This window comes from Pollachius pollachius, assembly GCF_949987615.1.
Source record: "Pollachius pollachius genome assembly, chromosome: 15".
In the NCBI taxonomy this organism is placed as follows: Eukaryota; Metazoa; Chordata; class Actinopteri; order Gadiformes; family Gadidae; genus Pollachius; species Pollachius pollachius.
Window position 1 is genome coordinate 17,707,026 of NC_136948.1, and position 23,830 is coordinate 17,730,855.

General features: G+C 43.5%; 1 protein-coding gene across 1 annotated transcript in view; it reads left to right on the forward strand.

The window, feature by feature from the left end:
• Positions 1–23,830, forward strand: part of alk (ALK receptor tyrosine kinase) — a gene marked incomplete at both ends in the record, with an annotated part of 283,418 nt that overhangs the window by 191,780 nt on the left and 67,808 nt on the right. The window contains one exon of the mRNA XM_079752297.1: positions 14,545–14,678. Within this exon, the coding sequence (XP_079608423.1) occupies positions 14,545–14,678 (134 nt within the window). The remainder of the gene's footprint in view (positions 1–14,544; positions 14,679–23,830) is intronic.

Below are 23,830 nucleotides of genomic sequence, written 5' to 3' on the forward strand. Positions count from 1 at the left end.
TTATGCTATCCGCGGACCACTCGAACGCCTTCTCCCCCATCCTTGTATTAAATGTATCCGAATTATTATAAGTGTTCTCCAACATACTTTATATGTTGGGGTCTGCCCAAATATCCAAAACACATTTCGTCTCCTCTTCGCTACATGTTGAGCCACGGCACATTTTTAACGGGTCTGATAATGATGCCGGTGGTCTGATAACTTGATGTTGATCTTTGCATTTACCGCACTAATCAAACAATATAAATAAACAAGCAGAAATGGGAGCCTGGAACTGGGTCGGACCGTGCACGGTCGCTTTCACATCTCAAGCGCACCGCACCAGGGTTCGTTTGGAAGCGAACCGAGACCACCTCTCCGGCTGGGTCTCGGACCGGCTGTTTGGTCCACACCAGAGTTCGATGGTTTGTATTCACACCAGCCCAAAAGGTCCGCACCAGCGATTTTTTTGGTTTGGTTCGAACCAAACAAGGCAGGTGTGAATTCATACTTTGCAGACACGTGACTAACATGGCTACCTGGAGGGCAACAGACGCCGACAAAATGGCAACGAATAGCGGCCAGCCAGGGGAATTGCAGCCTTGCAGATTTCCAGTACTACAATCAACCAATTATTTAGACCATAAATGTTCAAATTAGATATCAAAAAAAGATAAACATACTCGAAACTTGTGATCCATACACAGCACCCGCTGTTGTGTTCATTGCTTTGAAGTTGGCAACGTTGAGTTCGGAGATATTTACATTTATCTTATAGAGAATCTGTCACCTTATACCGCACAAAAAATGAAAGCCTACAACAGTACGGATAGCTAACTTTTTTTCAAGAGTGGATGGATTAACAACGTTGTCGTATGGTAGGTGAAAAACAGGAATATCTTCATAATCAAAGTAAAGTTGAGTGAGTACTATCTAGCTACCCGCAAAACGATCAACAAATAGCTTTTTTCTGAATCAAATAACTTTTAAGTAGCTCTTTTATTGACCAAGTAATGCGGTAGCGTCCACACAAGTTACATTTTCTCAAGCATTTCTGAAGTTCCAGCGCAGCGGAGCTTTTTGCTGCACTCAAAAGAAATAAAACTGTATCGGATCGTTTAGTGACGCCTCCGGCAGTGTTGCCAGATTGGGCAGACTTCCCGCCCAATCTGGCAACACGGGCTATCCCCATGACGGCAGAGGGAGGGTTATTTTAATTTCGAAATAATCGTAATTATAATGTGCAATTAAACAATATATATTACTTATGGCAAATTCTAATCTTATAGACAATAATACAGTTTTTCTCCTTTTCGGATGGGATCCAGTAAAAACATAACCCGGCTTCACTCCTCGGCAGTTAATACATCCAATCGCGTTAATACATCCAATCGCACAGCAACTATCTGGCATATCGTTTTCTCCTCAAAATACCAACTTTCGTTCGTATGGAGAAACTAGCGAGCCAATATTGTCTAAGGCATATTATTCGTATAAGACAAAGATTTGTTCAGACTATTTTTTCCTCTGGGAAGATCAGGTTATTCCGGGGTTTTTTTTCTCCAGTTTCCTTGGGTTTTTATTTTGGAAGCTATTTTAAGTTGTCTGGTTCAGGTAGAGTTGAACTAGATGGTATTTAGTCTTAAAAAAATAGCCTAATTAACTCAACTAAAAATTCCTGAGTGCCCATGTGGTTTTCCCTGAGTGAATATGTGTTTAAATCATGAAGCGTTTGACAAACAAATGTGTTTGTGTTAAATATGTTTTGATATTTAGCTTTTTAATCTAGCAGAAAAGCTCGGCAACTGCCATATTTATGGCTCATTTGTGATTCCCGTTCAGATATGGAGCACACCCTTGCACGCACTCACACATAACCCCAAGCCTAAAGTTTACACATAAATATGGCTTTAATATTCCTTTTCAACACACTGTGATTTTTTTTACTTAAGCATGTTATTTTGAGCCAACACATCAAAAAACAGAAACATGTTCTGAAGTGCTTTATATTTTTAGATAGTCTGCACTTCTCAGCTTCCTTAATCTTTAAATACTTCATATTTAGAAGATAATCTTTATTTAGTTTGCTTTTTCATTGCTACAGAGATACCTAGAGTCCTATGATGATCGAGTTTTGCACAGACACATTTTTATGACAAACATGGATATACAGAATACACTGGCTTTGACAGTGAACTCAATTAGCATTCCCTTGTTTTGCACAAAATGTTACCTGAACGTTTAGTCATTTAGCCAAAGGCTTGTATGTTGTTTACCCTGTCAACTTGTTTCTAGCCGATGTCACACATGAAATGGCAGACAGATTGAAGTAAAACAATTGTTCAACAAGTGACAATTAGATGTTTTCGCACTAATTGCTTTGTACCGGCTGCGTTATCGGTGTGCTGTACACATATCACAGACGGGGTAATCACTTCGTCGTGTCCAAAAAAGTCTAGAATAAATTGTTTGCCGCTTGCCTAACCCTTGAGCATCGTGTTGCTAATCCATTAGCACATTATATTAATATCTGCTTTTTTATAGAACAGCAGCAACAGGTTGATCACTAGGGCATGTAACTGACAGTTGTTTCTTTTAGGATTGATGCATTACGGAGCTCGGTGATATATTGTGCCTTGGCGAACCTCACTCACTGACTGTTGCCGAACTTGCTGTCGGATTCCGGCCCTGAAATGACAACAGCTCCTTTGTGTTGAGCATGCGAAGCAGAGAGGGGGGTTAATCAAACGAGGGCTGTCACTTGGTGGGAGCAATTTCCTTTGGCTTGGCTGAAGTATGAGGTTGCAGAGTAATTTAATTTGGGGGCCATAATTAAAAAGTGCAAGCAGCCATGTGATCCCTCCCATATGTCTTTCATCCTTTAATTTCACACTACTTTTTTTGTCAGTCACTTTTATTTTCTTCCTCCCCAGTACGTTTTACGGCTCCACTGCAGGGTTTTCATCATTCAAAAAAGGGCACATAAGAAGGAAGGTCTTTATTTTATTAATTATTTTATGTTTTATGAAGTCCAATGCGTACTGAGGTCATTAGTAATTGGCTGATATTTTATAGCCATATCCCAGCTAGAAACTCTAGTGAGTAAATCTGTATTCCACTGAAGATCGTACCGTTACCGTCTAATAACTAAGACAAAGTATTTCTCAAAGTTGCTGTAGTAACACAGCTTTTTGTAGTATAATACTGCAGTATAATATGGCTATGGAGAGATGTGAGAAGAACATGCCTTGCCCAAGGGGTTGTCCTGCCTGTATTAACCACAGGGTGGGTCACAGTTCAATGAGACAGAGACGTGTTAAGCAGAGAGGCCTAGCTTGCTAGCCGGTTTCTTCTTATTTCCCCATCCCCACAATTACAGTCATCTTTCTGTCAACATGATATCATTAGATGTCAAATGCGATTGGCATCGCCAGCCAGTGCTGAATTATTCAGTGTAGCAGTGTGAAGGGTAGGGGCGAGGAGAAAAGAAAAAAGAAAAAGTAATACAGCAATTGAGATGAAATCTTGTCAAGGCACAACATGAAGAAGGCCACAGAACACAGCCGACGATCTGAGGCTGCATCTGGGTGTCTGTGTGCCTGTGCTGGAGGGTTCCAGAAGGAGAGAGCGAGCAGACATCCCGTCATCAAAGAGATTGAGGAGGTGGGGGGGGGGGGGGGGGGGGGGGTTACTCTCATGGAGTCAGAGAGAGAGTGACAGTCAGAGAGAGAGAGAGAGTGACAGACAGAGAGAGAGAGAGAGAGAGAGAGAGAGAGAGAGAAACAAATGAAACAAAAAACAAAAACAGATGGAGCGGGTGGATAATGGAGAGGTATCAGAAATAAGAGTAGAGGGGGGGGAAGGGAGAGAGGAACCAAATGAAGTCATGCATCAAGGGAGCTGGAAATGGACGCGAGAGCGGTTGTCACACCTCTTCTCTTCTATTGAACTTTAGTCGTTTGTTGTTGTTCTAACATCGAGGAAGTACAAAGGTAGCTCTCTTAGCCGCCCAGAATAACGGCAACGGAAACGTCATCGGAACAGCGCTTGCATCTGCTATGTGTCACGGCATTTATATGTATCACATTTCCAATACACCTACATAAAGAGTCATGTACTGCTCAGAACAAACTATGGCCATAAATATCTCATTATATCCCATTCCCGTTTCCAGACCTAGTAACAACATCCCTTATTGGTCAGATAATGAATTGGCACAAAGTGGCAGGAAAACAGAGATAATTATGAGAGGGCCAACAACAGGTCCGATGCTGGGCCTGTTGTGGGGGGGATGATGCTGGTAATCGATGGCTTGTTCACAGAGCAGCCATGCTTAATTGTTCCTGCTGGGCTATATGTAAACCCTGACAGGGAGTTCTCGGAACACTGAAGATAATAGGCAGACATTAAAACAAGATAAATCTGGTCCCGCTTGCTAGGTGTCAGCAAAAGCATTATTTTTTCTTTTCCTCTCCAAATGAATGTGCATACTTGTATGGGGAAAAACGATGCACCATTTCAAAAAATAAAAACGCACACAGCTGTTTCTGCTCCTCAGGCTCTTCAGCCTGAAGATAAATTGTACATCCAAGCTCTGGTTTGTGTCCTCCCCGTGTTTCAGTCCCAGATGTGCTGCATACAGTAACGGCGCTGTTAGAGTTGTAACTGCGCCATACAAGCTAGCTGATCGCCATGGCCGCGGCTGAGATACCTCTTCTACACAGACACCGCTGATATGACGCTGATCTGTCATGCCCTGTTATCCAGAGTGATTCCCAACTCACTTTTGCACTTTGCCCTGTAACCCCCATTTCTATGTGAGAAAATTTTCATTTGAACCTTAATATCAGACTGCCTGTACTATCAATGTCCCTATAGAGTCGTCTGCTGGTGGCTAATTATGAGGCAAGTGTATTCATTAGTCCTCCTCCCCCTACCTGCTCCCTAATAACCATAATCTGAATTCACTGAAAGTTGCTTTGGATAAAATGTTCTGCTAAATCAGTCTGTTTGTTCCTAGTACGAATAGCCGTGGTCTTGGGTTGTATTTGTTCCTAATCCGTCTAACCGTGGTGTTTTGGTGTATTTGTTCCTAGTCCAACCAGCCGTAGTATTTAGTTGTATTTGTTCCTAGTCCTTCTACCGTGGTGTTTTGTTGTATTTGTTCCTAGTCCTACCAGCCGTAGTATTTTGTTGTATTTGTTCCTAGTCCTTCTACCGTGGTGTTTTGTTGTATTTCATGGTCCAACCGTACAGCTGTTCTTCCACTCTGCGGGAGAATTAAGGCTACAGCAGGGAGCAGGGAGTACACAGTAGTTGAAAGTGAGTAGCTTCATCAGCTGGTAAAAGAGAAAAAAAGAAAATGAAGAAGAAATAACTTGATTTATTAATGGGGTCAGCTGTTGCTGACCTGAAGAATGAAATCACGCTGCGTTGAGAGTAGACGTAGGTCTGGTACAGGGTGTGCTCTTACTCCCGGCTCTGGAAGACGTCCAGATGGCAACCCTCTGCTCGTCTGGAGGGCCCCCCCAGGCCACGAGGCTAACCCCATCCCGGAAGGTCTTCGTTGTGCCAAGAAGAAAAGATGAATACTGTGCCATAGAAGAGTATATCCTAGAAGTCGCATAAGGTTAGGTGAGCACTGCACTGGATTGAACCTATGGAAGGTACTCACTGAGCAAACGATTCAAACCAGGAACTGATACTCTCTGACGACAGACATCAACTTTTTATCTTTAGTTATTTTTAATTGAACTTAACTGAAATGTATTATTCTGAAAAGATTTATCAAACACGATACTGAAATATTTCATTTGAAATCCTCCTTCAAGGCTACTTAGATACGCTAACTCCAGTTTAATTCAAGGGTTCCAAATTCCTTCATTGAATAAGAAACAATCATAATGTTTTCCTCGTATTGCATCTACCTGTAGTAGTCAAAGAGATTCATTCCTGCCATTTATTTGCAAGAGTAGAAACAACATAGGATGCCAAGGATCTAATTTGGCTCACAAGTCATGAAAGTCAAAGGCTCTCTTCAAAGTTCTTGAAACCATTAGCATAAAAAGACATTAGCACATCCACATGACTGGAGGAGTAAGGCCAGGAGTATGAGGCTATGGTCTTACGTCATGCTCATCTCCCTCTCTTGCTAATGTTCTTTTCTGTCATTAGCCTGGCGGTAGCCTTTTGACTCTTTGATTTCCTAATCTTTTTTTAAGACATTAGCATCCAATCTATCTTACCCAGGATCTTACCCACCTTGGTATAGAAAATAGGCAGTGTTTATTTCTGTTGTTGTATTTTTATCTATCTGAAGTTGAAGAAAAATGTTCATATCAAATCATTTTTGTGTTTGGACCATTTTTTTCAGGGGGTTTGGGGGGGGGGGGGGGGGGGGGGGTGCGGGGCGAAAATAAATAATCATGATTCAATATTATTTACTGTGACACAACAGAGAGAACACATTTGTTTTATTTTTTATTATTTTTAGAGATGGGATGAGAGTCCTGGAACATGTTTTAAGTGTATTCTGTCTGTTTGACCTTGTGTCTGACAATATATATGAACATGAAATATCCCCTTAACCAGTGTGACTCACAGAGCTCTCAAATCATACCTGAAGAGGTATAAAAATATGAGGACCGTGACGGGACTGCCTGCTGCGATTTGTATTCCAGAGAGAAAAGGCCAGAATGATGGCTTACAACTTGACATATTTTGTCATAGTTGAGACCCTTTTTATAGACGACGTGGGCTTCTACAGAGTACATTGACTCTACTGTGCCTACATTCTTTCACTCTCATTTTAAACTGCATCACAGTGACATGTGTGTGTCCTTTTGAGTGTTGTTTACTAGTGTGTGTGTGTTTTTTTTTTAATGCACATGAACATACACGTGCCTGTCCTGTGTGTGTGTGTGATTGTTTGTGTCTTTGTGCGGACGAGCGTACGTGTGTGTGTGTGTGTGTGTGTGTGTGTGTGTGTGTGTGTGTGTGTGTGTGTGTGTGTGTGTGTGTGCGCGTGTGTGCGTGTGTACATGCTAAGTGTGTATGTGTGTTTTGTTTGATGTTTACAAACCAAAAGTACACAGTGAAAATGCTAAGAGCACTCTCTTTTTATATTAATTTCAATATAATTTGTTTGCACAATATATGCATTGCACTGAATGTGGCACACATGAAAACAGCTGCTCATTCTGGCCCCCATTAGTTTCACTCTTTTATGCTCGTGTCCACAGGCTGCCATAATCAGGAATTCTTAGTCACAATATTGTCTTTCAGGCGTAATTCAAATTAATTAGTATTTGGAAAATGTGTAAAAAGGTTAAGTAGATCATAAGAATAACAATCTGGATAATAAATCCTCCCTTTAACGTCACTTTGTAAAATCCCTGAAGTTGTGCCATCCAAAAGTAATGGAAAGCACTCTTTTCCAGCATACTTTGGAAACAGCAATCGGGTCCATGGAGTGATATCATTCATCTCTATCCTGGCCTGACCCTATCCATAGCTCATTCTCTTCAATCATTTTAGCCCAACGCCGGCAAAATAGATTCCACTCCCTACAGACGGCATTCAAATGCATCCCAATCAACTTTGTGGAAGAGGCTGTTAGCCCACCAGGGCCTGTCAGGTGCTTAGATTGTATCTATCGCCTTTTCTGATAGTTGCCCCTGTGCCTTTTGTACGCCATGCTATTTGACAGTCAAAATCAATGTGGCTTAAGTAGGAGTCCCAGATCTTGCAATCTCTAAGCTTACATTAAGAAACCAACCGCAGGCCAACCTCGCCTGCGCCCCATCCTCCCCATCCTTCCTTCCTCTTGCCACTATTTGCTGTGTGCGCTTCCGTGATTTGTGGTTGATTTCATCTTCAAGGCTCTTGATAAAATCCCCTCAATGTGATGCTAAAACCACCAGCCTACCTACGATCAAAGAATGTGTGGATATGTCTGCTAGGGTTTCTGTTACAAGGCTAAGTAATACCAAATTGTGATTTACTATACTCCCATTGAGCATTTAATGCTACGGACACTTGTGCGCCTGGTGTTATTGAAAACCTTATTTCTGTATCAGATGCCCAAGGCTTGTGTGTAATGAACTCCAATTGACAACACACATACACACAGGCAAGTTCTTTGCATATCCTATATGAGATCCTTTGTGATAGTACCCAAGGCTAAAATAGCTGCTTTCATTTCTACACAAATCTACTCACGCTAGGAAAGGGTCACGGACAAGCTCTTGGTCAATGGTGAAGTAAGAGGAAGGCAAACAAATCTTAAGCAGACCATAGAAAGTTGCACCGGCAAAGAGAACTTAAAACATATATGATATGCGTACCTGTGGCCGCAACTGTGGGTCTATTTAATGATATGCGGCAATTCATTAACTAACATAGTTCCTTAACAGTATTGTATACATTATCGTTACCTACTTGTGTTCATAATATGCATGTGTTAATATACATTGCCATGGACTGTATTATGCGTTACGTGTATAGTGTGCGTGTGTTTAAACAGATGGATGTACACAAGCACGCGCCAAGCATCACCCGCATTCATTCATTCTTTGAAACACTCACTCCCGGTGAAACTATGATTTCTCACGATCAAATACTCATCAATCCTAAAAGTTATGGGCTTGTACACGATGTCTGTGTCAAGAAAATATGTATTTGCTGTACAGTGTTTGCAGATGGATTGTTTTAAAAGCACAACTTCTTACCGCTGCATCAGCTGTTCTTTCCAAAATATATAATTTAACCAATGGTATAATTTACCCTAAAAACAAGATTTTGTTTTGGAAGGCTGGGATGTAGCCTACTTTGCCCGAGTTTATTATTGTTATTGTTATTATTTTAACGCATGGCATAGCCTACTGCAGTGTTCATTCATCCAGCCCCTATGGAAAATTTTTCCACAATCCACATGCTATTTCTATGTATTTTCATACATATGAAAAATCTTTGACATCATAAGATTAAATTAGGCTAATTGTTTGCATGTTTGTGCTGTGTATAGGTGTGTGTAAGTTTATGTTATATTACTGACCTGCCTAGGCACGTCAAAATAGCAACACCAACTGCGCCATCTGCTAGGGCATTTAGACAAGGTCTGCGCCGGTCAGTGGCGCAATGGCTTTATCGATCAGTAAAACAGCTCCATGTATCATTTGCACCTGAACACGCCTCTGCTTTTCGCCGACACTCCTCTCAGGGCGCAAGTGTAGTGGCGCGACCTTGCTGCGCAGAAAAATCAGCTTTGCGCCAGGTGCAAACTAGCAGCGATACATGCGTCAGAGTAGAAAGTAAATTGCGCTGGGGGCAAGATAGGGCCCATTATCTCATCCAGACATAAAACAGAGGAGGACCCAGAATGCAATGCAAACTCATGGCCATCTTCTGGTGAGCCATCTAAGATGGCCACCAGTTTTGTTTAGTACTTTATTTTAAGTATTTTTTGTTCATAAGTATTTTATAATGTACCTTATTTTACAAAAGGTCTAGTAGGTGTTTATATTATAAGAGCGGATTACCTTATAACCGAACGGTTGCTAATTTGATCCCCGGCATCTCCTAGTGTCTAGGTTTCCCTGAGCAAGACACCTCACCCAAACTGCTCCCGACGAGCTGGCTGTCGCCTTGCATGGTTGACTCCGCCGTTGGTGTGTGAATGTGTGTGTGAACCATTGCAAGTCGCTTTGAATAAAAGCGTCTGCTAAATGCCCTAAATGAAAATGTAAATGTAAATGCAGCCCTATCTTCTGATAGTACAGGACCAGAGGGAGGTGGGACTAATTTTGCGCTTTAGTTCATAGTAGTAATTCCTATTTCTAACCAATTCATCTTTAATACATGTTGATACGGCACGCACCCATTCATGCCGTAACATGAATGAAACATACTGTCTCTCTCACTCACCCAGACACACACACACACACACACACACACACAAATATATATACACACACACACACACAAATATATATATACACACACACACACACACAAATATATATACACACACACACACACACACACCCTGGTCTGCCAGTTTGTCTATCCAGCCTCTCTGTTTTCTGTTATTGTGGACTGAATCAATGAGAGCTCTCATCAGTCCATAACAAATGGCTGGTACTGTGATAAGGCAGCAGTAGGTAGGCAGCAGTTCTTCAGCTTCTGATGGATGACACCCTCGGCTAATGCAAACCTGATCTCAGAAAACAAATAAGCCCTGATGTGGTTAGGAGTTGCTCACCTCCTACATCCTCACACATGCTCACAGGCACTAACCAAGACAAATGGCCAGACTCGAGCACACGCACGCAAGCACAAAAACACACACGCACGCATGCACACACATGAACACACAAACACATACACACACACACACACCCAAAAATAGTTCTAGTATAGAGGAAGAAATTAATAACATTAAGACATCAGCATGAGCAATAGGGAGCCAGGAATGTTTGGCCCTATCCTATCCTATTTTTATTCAACATTTCATGTTTAATAAATACAGCATCATCTTTTTTTGCTTTGCTAAGATGAGCCAGGGGTGTTTCTAGATTTTGAGGACATAAAGGGCTTAAATGTCTTGGGCTCTATTTGGATGTTTTTTTTAATGCACTCTGGCACCTTATTTACAAATACACACACACACACACACACACACAAGCACACACACAAACACACACACACACACACACACACACACTTTGCAGATACAGTTCATGAAGTTAAGAGCAAGGACAAGCCCTGTCACCAGTGCACTCTCTTTCACACTACTTCACACTCATGCAAAATGTGTGGTAGGGGTGTGGGGTCGGGGGGGGGGGTGTGCTTGAATCACACACAGAGGACCCAAAGCCGTCCTGAGCATCTGATCAACAGCAGCATGTTATCGTTGAGGGCTCTAAGGCAGCATCATCAGAAGGACAGATTGAAAGATCCTGGGTTTTTTTTTTCATTTCGTTCTATTTTTGTAATACAGAAAAAAAGAGTTAAATTCATGAAGCATTCAGGGTTGTATCCTCAGCCTTACCCACCCAGGACTAGCATACCCATCCCTACTGACACCACTGAGTGCACCACATCACATGCAAGGGAAAGCTCTCTCATTAGCTCTCAGAGAGAGAGATTGATAGATACTGAATGTTGTAACGGGGAACGATCATACGTGTGTAGGTTAATCAAGTGTAAGTCGTTTCCACCCCCTTGTTAACTATGCTATTCATGATGTTTCTATATATATATATATATATATATATATATATATATATATATATATATGTACCAACACACACAGATGGGCCTCTGCACATGGTATACTTTTCATTAGGGTTGTGATGTTTTACTGATGCAGCCCCTGCAGAACAGCACAGACTTTGCCTTTAATTAATAGAGCAACATTAGAAAGGTCACTCAGCAGCGACTCGCCAAGGCATTCTAATAGAGTCGACTTTGCAGTTAACAGTCCGCACTTAAAAGTACAGAGTCCCCTGATGAACGAGCCTATTTAATTAGAAGTCCGACTGTCCATAGCTGGATAGCTGGACCAACGGACGGACGGAACCACAGAGACAGATAGACAGACAAGACGGACCGACGGACATTCATGATCACATTTTCTAGACAAATCTCCGATTTCGTATCGGGCCGGAGACGCCATTCGGACAAAAGCTCAAGCAGTTTTTCGCCCACCTTGACAGCAGCCGCACAAGAGAGAACGAGATAATGCTATAGAATTACAGTCCAGGCCAGTGCAGGATCACCCTGATTACTCACAGTCAACACAGGCCCGCCCCTTCTCAATTGGCCCCTCAGACGCGCGGAGCCGCCGTCTGTTTTCACAGCCTGTTTGGCGGCGCTCACTAGCCGAGCCTAGTATGATAATTTCAAGGTTATGAAGGACACGGTGAGTCAAGGCCCTTATCTGGTTCTTCATTTCCTTTCTATTATGGGATATGGCAAGGAGCGCGTCCCACGCCGTGAAGGCGGCCCCTCGGAGCCCCCCATCTAGCTGTGATACGCATCGCTTCCCATCTGCTGCAACAAGTTCTCCCTGCGCACATGGCTGTTGGCTGTGTGTGTGTGTGTGTGTGTGTGTGTGGGGGGGGGGGAGAGCTGGAGGGGAGGGGTTCAGGACACTGGAGGGTGAGGGGTGAAGAGGAGGGGATATGTGGCAGGAGGGGGTGGGTAATGTATGGAGTGTGTTGTGTGATCGCGATAGCGGTGTCTGGGAGGATGCGGTTATTTCCGACCTTTTATGTTTTACGTTTTCACTAGACGTAGAAGAGCTATTCTGAGATTGAATATATAATCTAATGGAGAATGGTTTAAGGTGTTTTCACATGCCCTCTCTTGTTGAATCACACTTTTCATTGTTTTTATCTCAAAATCTTTTCGGTCTCGTCTCCGAAACGCTATATCTGCATGTGGAGACCTCATCTTTAAAATAGATCTCTGTGTCGTTTTGGTTTCAAGTATCTCATTAGGTTAGCGCCACGCACGCCGGCGGAGGTGTCTGCGAGCGATAGGGTTGCCGGTTTGATCCTCGGCTCAGGCTTTCTTCAGTGTGGAGGCAGCTCGCAATGACTGGCGCACCTCATTGTTCCCCATCGCTGTGTGAATGTCTGCACGTATGGGCGATTTTGACGCATTTATTTTGAAGGGCTATGAGTGGCCACATTTTGTTGGAGGAAGCATCACATAAATACGGCCCATTTACTTCAGCATCGGTGAGCGGTAGACATTGAACTTGCGCTGAACTCCCTCTTGGTTTTGTGTTAAATGTGCAGTCGTGTTTAGTCTCCCCCGTGTTGTGTTTCATTTGTTTGCATCAGGTGTGTGTGAGCAGAACAACGTGGTGACTTCAAATCTAATCTCCTCCCAAACCCAAACCGAGCCTGTCACAAAAACTTTCGAAACCGGCCGGCATTCATCCTGTATTAAAGTGTTACATCTGAGGCTGTGGTTTATATACTGTCCACACTGTACTCTGTGGGGACTTTCTTTGTGTGTGTGTGTGTGTGTTTGTGTGTGTGTGTGTGTGTGTGTGTGTGTGTGTGTGTGTGTGTGCGTGCGTGTGTGTGTGTGTGTGTGTGTATGTGTGTGAACAAGACTTGGCATCAGACAGAATGGTGCACAATCCTGAATGTGAAAATATAAGGTTTTATAGTAGCAGCACTGAAGACAACTGGACCCTCTAAATGGCAGTCTAAATAGTTAGAATAGAATGATGTGTTTACAATGATTTGATTTGGGTTGCGTGAAGCAAGGTAGCTATTGCCGTCCAAAAGTTATGAAAAAATATCACAATGTGGATGGTTGGCTGGATCAATGGATCAGTATTTGGCAGGGAATCACAAACAATTTCCCATTGAGAAACTCTAAATACACAACGTGAACAGACTCTCAGAAGGGTTCCTTTCTATAGTTATTTTCCAAGGAGCTTATCTGAAAACAGGAGCGCAGGACTAGACACGGTATTATTGTACATCCAATACTATACTAAAGTTTTGTATCAATTTCTTGCTGAACGCATAAAAACAATCTTTATGCTCTTATATAACAATCTCAGTCTTTTTTTCATATCAACCATGCATTTTGGATGACTGTATGCTGTCTGTGAAATGCATAGACATATTATTTCTTAGGAAAGCAGGTACGTTACAAATAGTAAGTACTAGACTAGTTTGCCTATATTGACTGGACGGAAAGTTGAAGAGAAAAGGAGAGAATGAGGTAGAATATTTGAGAGAGTGAGAGATGGAGAGAGAGGAGGGGCTGGAGCCGGAGACATGTCAACACAATTTGCCTAATGAAATTAGGGTCATGGTCGGGCTTCACAGAGGCAGCGGTCTGCGAAGCGGGAAGGCAGTTGTCGTTGGACAGTAACCCTCCTCCACTACGACTAACGACTGCTACACACACGGCCGTTACCTTGCACTTCTCTTGCTCTCGCTCTCTCTCCCTCTGTGTCTCTGTCCCTCTCCCTCTGGCTGGCAACTCGTCAGGTGATCAAGCCCTTGCATGCTCAATTGACAGCCCTTCAATACCAGGCTTATGTGCTCCTCCACGACAGCCTTGGGCCCTCGTTCAGGTTTCTGTTTGTTACGGTCGTTTCTCTGGGGCCTCACACCACCACCCCTCCCTCTAGCGCTGGGCAGAGAGCCCCAGGCCACCAGGGGGTTGGGCTGAGGGCACAGACGAGGGCCTCCCAATGCAGAACCAGGCAGGGGACGAAGGGGAGCCCCCCGAACCCACGCAGGAAGCCCAGGAGGAGGGGGCCCCCGTGGGCTCCAGCTCCTTCTTCTCGGAGGAGGAGGAGGAGGAGGAGGAGGACACCACTGCGTCCACACAGGAGGGACCCCTGCCCTCTGCCCGGTCCGCCGACCGCGGTGGTGGGGGTGCTTGGGGTGCTGGTGGTGGTGGTGGTGGTGGAGAGGGGCCCGCCACCAACCCCTCCTCCTCCTCCTCCTCCTCCTCCATAACCTGCTGCCCGCCGAGGGGTCTGTTGCCGGGGCTGACGGTGCTCCTGCTTTCTCTCCTGGGCAGCTGGGCGGTGGTGCACCTCACACTGGGGACCCGCGGCGGCGCACCCTTCCGGATCTCCACCAGCTACGACCGGCCGGTGAGTAGGGACACCCCGGCCACCATCGAGCCCCGCTTCACCACCAACTGCACCGTGGGTAAGTGAAGCCTTCGCTCTCTCTCGCTCTCCTTCTCGCCCTCTCTCTCTCTCTGTGTAGTTATATATATATGCAAATGCGGTTCAACCCAGTCAAAGAGACAAATCAAAAATGTGAATATTAATGCGCTGCATAAATGCGCTCATAAAATGATGACTGCGTGTTCCCACTTTCCTTCAATAGGATCACCGCGTAATTGTCGGTTGTTTTGATGTATTAGTTTGATGCATGAGTCACACGGCATGTTTTGGTACAAAGCATTAGGTTTATCATTGATTCCAGATGAATACAGAAAACAAAGACAAGTGATCTAAATGCACAGTAAAATAAACCAAACACAAAACAAGCAGCATTTAAGGCCGTCCAATTCCCCTGAGAAGAGTCAGTTCAACAACTCGGGGGATGTCTCAAGAGAGACATTTCCTTTCTGCAAGTTTAATTTGTTGACTTCATCGTGTTGTGCATGACACCCAGATACTAACGTCAATGTCTTCCTCCGCCATCCTCCAAGAACTCAAAGAACATTAAATTATTATAGCTGATTCAATTTCCTCTTAGCAGGATGCACAAACAGTGAACCGCTATCTAAAGGAAGAATATAAAAAAGACACATAGATATCATACAACATGTTGTTTCTTTGTAATCCTCCCCACTGAAGCAGCCTACACATGGCATGTTGCATCAAATCAAATGTATATATTTATCTATACATTTCTTGGAATGAGAAGTACAGCGACTTTATAACAGAATACACAGCTGCTGACGTTCAAAGAATATATAGCAATGGAGCTATTTTGTCTTCCATTTCAATATTTCTTTCTTTAACTCTTTTTTTTTGTATTTGACGTTTACAGTTCCCCATCAAATGAAAGACTTATCAGTCAGCAGCCTCAACTGCAGCTACTCACAAAACAAAATAAAATACTTGTGAGAAACATAGTACAAACACAAAGTTCAGGACAACCTTCGGGCTGACATTTCATCCACTTATACTGGAACGTACTTCATATGTCTGTCGCCACAAAGTGTACCGTCGGTATCACACCACTAATGTGCACAGAAGTGACAGCTTGAGTTTATACATTTATGCTACATCCCAGAGAATCAATTGTGTGCAACCAGAACAAATTTGTGGGCTCCTCACCTACCCACCTTTTTCCGAAAGTGATAAACAGTAGCAAGATAATGATGCGAGAATGTTTAGGCCATACCTCATTCCCCTCATGGTTGGCTATAATTGTTCCTGAGTGGCGCTAATATCTCGCCAGAGATTCTGGACTGAGCAAGGGTGTGAAATGCTTTTCCATCTGTCAAGCCTATTCTCTGTTATCTTCAAAGCCTTATTTTGGTTCATAGTCGTCATTCTCCGTTCTCTTCAAAGCCTTATTTTGGTCAGATAGTCGTATCATGTCTTAAATACTTAAAAACTGCAAAACAGAAAATCTGACATGAATCCAGGAAATTGGAAATTAACTAATATGTGAAACAAACAAAAGAAGAAACGGTCTAAATAATAAATATGTGGATCCCAACTGGGCATCTCTGCCATTATAAATTAATGTACATGCTCTTCTGAAACGGAGGATGAATTCCTTTAAGGTTTTTCATTAAATTGAAAGCAATGGAGATGGCTCATAAAACTGACTGCCCCCCCCATGTTCTACAAATGGATCACGTCTCTTTCACCTCTCCGACGGAGAAGGAGCGGTATGCATGGTTACCGCTGAGGCGGAATTAATAGAAAGGTCGTTTGGCGGTCGTTTGGTCAGAGGGAAAATAAATTACATCTTATCATCAATTATATCACAGCTTAATGCTAAATACGTTCATATAGTTGGATGTAACGAAACAGGTTATTGTCAGAGGTATTTTCTCAAGAGAAACATATGAATTTTAAGGAGAAATATTTTTATTCAGCTAATTTGATGGCATACCTAGCTGCTATTTATTTATGTTCCGGTATTGTGGAAGAAATTATTAACTCTAAATCTCTTCCCAAATGAATTTGAACAGCTCTCTGGGGAACAGTCTCTTGTACGGACATCGTGTCAGGTCCAGTCGCACATGCAAATGCGGCCTCAGTCGAACCCAGCATAATTGTCCCCTGCTTACGAGATCATCATGTTCCCCGGGCGTTGGCCTCAGCTGACAGGACATTCAAGGGCGACAAATGAGACGGAGAGAAAAAAAGAATCCCATTGTGTGCCCGGCCTCTGTTCTCTTCGGCCTTGTCCCTTCCCCCTGCTTCGCTCTGCTGGGCCAAGGGGAAGAAAATCCAAATCGCTGTCAACAAACACTGGCTTCCCCGCCTGTTGACATCTAGTCTATTCTCCTCCTTACCTCCTCCTACCTGCTCTGCAGCAGCCTGCACCTGTTGCAGGACTAGTCCCATTACCAAGCATCCTCTACAGCCCTGCGGTGCTGCTGAATCCGCAGAAGGTTCTCGGTTCAAACTCATACGCCGCCAGGGATCTTGGTCTACCGCTCTCATTGTCCTAATGAGCCTGTGCATAGTTAATTGCTGCAGCTCATGGCTGATATTATTGTGACCGATCAAAACATACGGTGTGTGTTGTTTTCCTTTCACTAACTGCCCTGGCATTATCTCTCTTGACAGGAAAATAATATTCATGGTTTGTTTATTGCGGCCCAAAAAAAAAAAAGGCCAACATCATTCTACAAATTGGTGGGCTTATTGATTCCTTTAAAGACTTTTAATTTTGTCTTGTCGCAGTTCACTCGTGTACACAACAGACTGAAAGCCTTTGGTACACTCTTTTACCAGAGTTGGAGTCCCCCCCCCCTTGGTTTAAGATGAACCCAACCATAGTTTCTACTCCTTTTACTCAGTCTTTTCCAAACACAGAAGGACAGCGATTACTCAGGCCAGTGAAGTGGGAGGAGATATAGTCAATACAGGACAAATAAACAGAGCAGTGTCTGGCTCCTCTCTCTCTCCCTCCGCGCTCTCTTCAACGTTAATTAACTCATCAGTCACAGAGCCAACAAGAAATCCAATTTGCTCCACCCAAAGCAACTTGTGTGCAGCCTCTGTGCCAATATCTACCTAGTATATCCTCCCAATTTCAAGGCAGAATGCAGCCTCTTGGTGGCGTCGCACGAGCGATCCCGCTCTCATTAACATTCACACCAACTGTGCGGTACTCCTCTGTTACTCGAGAGAAAAACCAAACTAGTGGGAAACCAAAATAATCCACTTTAGCGTAGCCTTATGCTTACCGCAGATGGGCATCATAAACCCTCTGATCCTACATGATGTTATGATGCATATTCAAGGGACAGCACCTTGCCCTCCTTGCATGGGGTGTAATAATGCATGTGAATGGGACACTGTTCTGCTAGATACTACTACTATACTAGATTCAATGTTTTTGTTTATATTTAAAGTGATGTATAATGCAATCTTAATCATGGAGGGATGTATACACTACACACACCCCACAAGATAATGTCCTAAACTATATTTATATGCATCTCAAAGTAGGCTTGTAATCTCTTGTCTTGTAAGGACCCAGGATTTTAGGGGTGTGGTCTGATTCCAAAAGGCTGTAGCTTCATTCAGCTGTACCGTAACATGAAATAGTATGAAAATCAGCTGAGCTTGCAAGGGGACATCATTGCATCAATGCTTAATGTACACCTTGGTAACCCTTAATAACCTTATTAGAAATAAATTACGGATTTCTGTTGTCCATTACATTAATATGAGGTACTTTACTGACTTTGGAGAACATCACCGTCGCTTGTGGCTGGGAGTGAATCCCCCTAAATGCCGCAATTATCCACCATCTTCCATACCATGATGGTGCAAAAGAGAAAACTGCACGTTTCTCTCAGCCATGAAATGGAGCAGTGACGCAGAGGCAGCAACACCCATGTACCCCCTCCTTTATCCCAGACCCCAGTCCCCACCCAATCACTTCCCCAGCTCACCTTCCCCTCCACCCTGGGAATCCGAACTGGTGACCTTGTCTCCGCCCGCACCATTTCCCTAACCCGTTTGGGCGAGTGGCGGGAGGGTTCCTAATGGAGCGTCACGCCGAGTCCGGCACTCTGTGATAAGGTAACACACCGCCACGCCGTGTGGGGGGGTGGCGGCAGCGCCCCCAAGGCCCATCCATCATGACGGCGGTGCGGCCCGGTGGCTGGCTGAGTGCTGGTGGCAGAGAGACAGGGAGCCGGAATGGGCAGGTATATAGGGGGGAAGAAGCCAATGGCGCAGACCGAATGGGACACATCAGGGAGAGGGGATGTGGCGGCCGGGAAAGGATGAATGAATAAAGCAAAGATGTAGATACAAGGCCTCCAGTGCAGTACGATCAAAAGACACGTTCTTTACAGGGCCAAGCGGTTTCCGTCGTCAAACAAAACGGAAAAGGGATACAATCTTCTTTCTTTTTTTGTTGGGGTTCCCATACGGGGAAGGTCACAAACACGGATCGTATTTTACCCGGCTGGGTATGGGGGTGCAGGGGTTGTGTGCATGAGCCGTGAGCACAGGTGATCGATCACTGTTGACGTGAGTGTGATTTCATTGCATCCCCTCCTGTCAGTCCTGTAACCACCCGGTCCTATTGGCGCTGCCATTACTCACATCGGGTAATGCACACGTGTGTTCGCCGTGCCGGTGGAGGGGGACAAGCAGGAGAAGCCTAATGGCGGAGAGACGGATATATAAAGTCTATGCATACAGTGCATTCATAGAACTGTGCACATGTCTTTAGATATATTCTCTCCCACTCACTCTGAGTCAAGCTTTTGTGATTGTTTACTTTTTCGCTGCATCTATATTTCAAGTTCATTGTAACCTGAGTACAGCACATGAAGAATATGTGTGTATGTATATATAACGATAAAAAAATGTATTGCGATTATTCGCATAGTATTGGTGAGTTAACTCACGATTAATCGCATAGTATGCTGAGTTATCTCACAATTAATCACATTATTTTAAACCCACTTCAATTGAAGTTGAGATTATCAAATGGAATGACACATTATCATTCATACCAAATGTACTTAATAAGCAAAAACTAGATAAAGTGATCTTGAGGGAGTTTTATTGACTCACTCAGTGTGGGTTGAATATGAAACTTACGGAACACCACAGATTTGGGAATTGTAAAGAGGCAGTTAATTAGTACAATTGTAAACCAACAGTTACTACAAGTGTAGCTAAATTCAAATAAGTAGCACCATAGATTTTGGAATTGTAAACAGGCTGTCACTTAATGAAATTGTAATAAGGCAGTCCCTTACTGCAAGTGTAATTGAATGTCAAGTAAGTGGAATCACGCTAATTTTAACAGCCCTTATATGTATATATATATATATATATATATATATATATATATATATATATATATATATATATATAAATATATATATATATATATATATATTTATATATTTATTTATATTTTATATATAAAATAAGGTGAGACTACAGTGAATGGTGTATTCAAGGAAAAAACATTCTCTTTGAGATTTCTACTTCTTCAGTAAATCTATGTTTCTTTTTTGAGTAGTACTTGTATAAAGTTCTTGTATAATTGTTCTTGGATAATAACATCTAGGGCCAACAACGTCAAGACGTAACCTACGCACCATATCTAAACAATCTAAGGAGTTCCATCAAGGAGATAATGTTCTCGAACACAAAAGAAGGAAAAGAAAACAAAAGCTCACTTGGAAAAAATCATCAGTGGACTAATGATCACAGTATCAGTCCAGGACGCAAGGACCAAAAGAGCATAAGACAAAACACTTAATTCACTAAGCTCCTGATAAAGTGTGGTGGAATGTTATCCGGTAGCGCTGAGCTCTTCCCTTTCCATCTCTCATGTCTAGCCTAGGGGCCTGTCGAAAGCCACATCTCCCCCAACACAACACAAGGGGAGCTCCATGTTGCTCCGAGCACCTTTCCCAAGTACCCCAAGCAGCCTATTTAATTTTTTAAATATTGAGCAAATGTCAAATGGCTCTAGGCAACCATATACAATATTCACAACCAAGCGCGTTAAGTGGAACCGATTCGTTAATCAGGGCCGTCCTGGCTGATTGGGCCCATTTGTAAATGGACTAGACATCAACGTCGAAACACGCAAACATCTTTGCTTTCAACTTTGGAAGTACAACAAGGTGTGATATATTCAAAATAACAAGCATGAAACTTGAGCGGCAGCCATGACTGTTTGTGAAGCCCTGGCATAAATGGACTGCATTTATGTAGCACTTTTCTAACAAGTGGCCACTCAAAGGGAAATGTAGTTCCTCTCAGTTAACCCCAGAAGGAAATGTAGTTCCTCTAAGTTAACACCACAAGAGACATATAGTTCTTCTAAGTCAGGGGTCTCAAACTCAATTTACCTGGGGGCCGCTGGAGGTAGAGTCTGGGTCAGGCTGGGCCACATCAAGTATGCCACAAAAAAAAGTAGCGCAACTGACCCAATCTAAGTTAATGATCGGGCTATAATAAGATCACGTTGGCTATGTAATCGCTGACAACGGGACATTTCATAGTGGTTGGTGGAAACCGGGAGCTTTTGTCAGGACTCAGGACGCGCAACTCAAAATTGGGACTGTCCCGGCAAAACTGGGACATCTGGTCGCCCTATCACAAGTGATAAAAAAGTGGGGCAAGCGACTCAGCCAAAATGTGCGTTTGACAACAACGCGCGGGCCACACTAACACTAAACTCTCGTTAGCACCACGAGAGACATGAAGTTCCTCTAAGTTAACATCATAAGAGACATGGGGCCCTATCTTGCATCCGGTGCAATTGACTTAATCACTGGCGCATGTGTCGTATCTAGTTTGCAACTGGCGCAGAGCGTTCTTTTCCCTCCTGCGCCCGCGTCGGTAAATTAGGGAATGATCTTGCGCCCCAAAGGGCGGTTCGGCGAAAGGAGGAGGCGTGTTCTGGCGCAAAAGTTCCCTGGTGCTATTTTGCAGTTTCAGAAACCACTTGCGCCACAAACCAGGAAATACCTGGTTTAAAGTCAGTGGCGCGTTGTTCAGATGCTATTTAAAGGGCGCATGCATAATGTTGCTTGGGCACCTCGTGTATACACTTTGCGTCTCTCATCTACCTAGCCACACATTCTTGGTAAATTATTTGGGAAAGAACAGCTGATACAGCGGTAATAAGTTGTACTTTTAAATCAATGCATCTGCAAACACATATTTTCTTGACACAGACATCGTGTACATGACCATAACTTTTAGGATTGATGAGTATTTGTTCGTGAGAAAGCATTGTTTTACCGCAAGTGAGTGTTAAAAAGAATGAATGAAAGCAGGCGCGCGTGTGTATGTGTAAAAGAATTAATGAATGCAGGTGCGCGTGTGTGTGTCCATCAGTTTAAACACACGCAAACTAAACACGTAACGCATAATATAGTCCATGCCAATGTATATTAACGGGGGGACACATGCATATTAGGAACACAAGTCGATAGCGATAATGCATACAATACTTAACGTTTCTTCCTCCCACACATCGTTTCTTAATAAGAAACGATGTTAATAATGTATTGCCTATATCATTAAATAGAACCACAGTTACCGCATATCATATGTTATATCATATAAATTTTCTTTGCCGAAATTTATTTGAGGACTCAGTATTTCTGAAGATGTGGAAGAAAACCTTATTCCATGTGTGAATTAGGCCGTATTATTTGGCCATAAACTGAGCCATTTGAAGTTTGAAATTCATGTGCATCTGTCTCATTGGAGACTGCAGACGCGCTGTCAGAATATCAACTCGTCAGATTCAAATGCGCTCATGGCTCTTAAAGGGGATGGGAGCTGGCACTCTCATTGGTTTATTGTACGTTATGCCCAAACCACACCTACGGGTAATTAGGCTTCTTCAGACCAACCCTATTTAGATTTGCGCCGGGCGCAAGAGTCATTTTTTGCGCCAGTAAACTAGCGACATCGCCATAGAACCGCCCACAAAGCTACTTGCGCTTGCCGCTTCTCCCTTGCGTTTCAGACCGTTAAAATAGGGCCCATGTTGTTCCTCTAAGTTAACACCACAATATAAAGGTTGCTCCTCTTAGTTAACACCAGGGGAGAAATGTAGTTCCTCTAAGTTAACACCACAAGAGACATGAAGCTCCTCTAAGTTAACGGGCTATTGGTGGCCCTGCGTTATTGGATGCATTAAGCCTCCCTTATTAGTCAATGGGAATTTGATTTACTTCTTGTAATACAATTTCTTGCAAGCCCATAATTTCTTTCTCTGTTCGGTTACGATCTCAGTGTCTTGTTCATCTCCGTATTATACTTTGCAAGGTCCTGTTTGACAGTTTTATTGCATTAAAAAGTAATTAAGGATCAAATATTAATGAGTTCAGGCGTGTGTAAATTCATCATTTACACACGACCCTCGAAGCAGTGGTGTGCCGCAATCTGCTGCTGCTTTTGTGTTGTGATTGAGGTTTTCCTACAGGCTTTACACAAACATACGCCTCTATAAAAGGCAGTTTAAAGTCAATTTCCTCCCTTACCGCACAGATCTTAACCTGCTGCGGTTCTCTTATAGCAGGGTGGCGCCATCATCACATCATAAGCAACACAGTATAAGTGTGAGCGATAATGTAACAACCAGGGAGAGGCGCATGACATGGGGCACATCGTTCAGCTATATTTCAAGTGTACACAAACACAAATATACACCAATCATCTTCTCACACCAGCTGCAAAAGAAACCCTAGCAACCGGTCAACTAAAATCATGCAATGCGTCCAATCGCAAATCTGTCACCGAGCCTTTGTGCTGAACCACCGCAGGTCGCACCGCAAAGTAAACGGCCTCGACGGCGGCGCCTGAATGCAAAGGTAGATGCTAAAGGAGTTATATTAGCCTTCCCACTTAGCGTCTCGTGTCCCGGCGCGCTGCTCATGTGCCTCTGACGGAGCGGCCTGACAGAGACTGATAGCGATTGGGCCGACCGCTGACCAATCGAGCGTGGCTCGGCGCGAGTTAATTGAATTTGTGAGCGAATGCCTCCTGCCCCGCCGACCGTCCGGCGGGAGCCCCCGCTGCATTCCATCTTCAGGAGCCCCGGCCGCTGTACGTCTCTATGAATATCCCCGGATTACCCTCACAGAGGCCCCC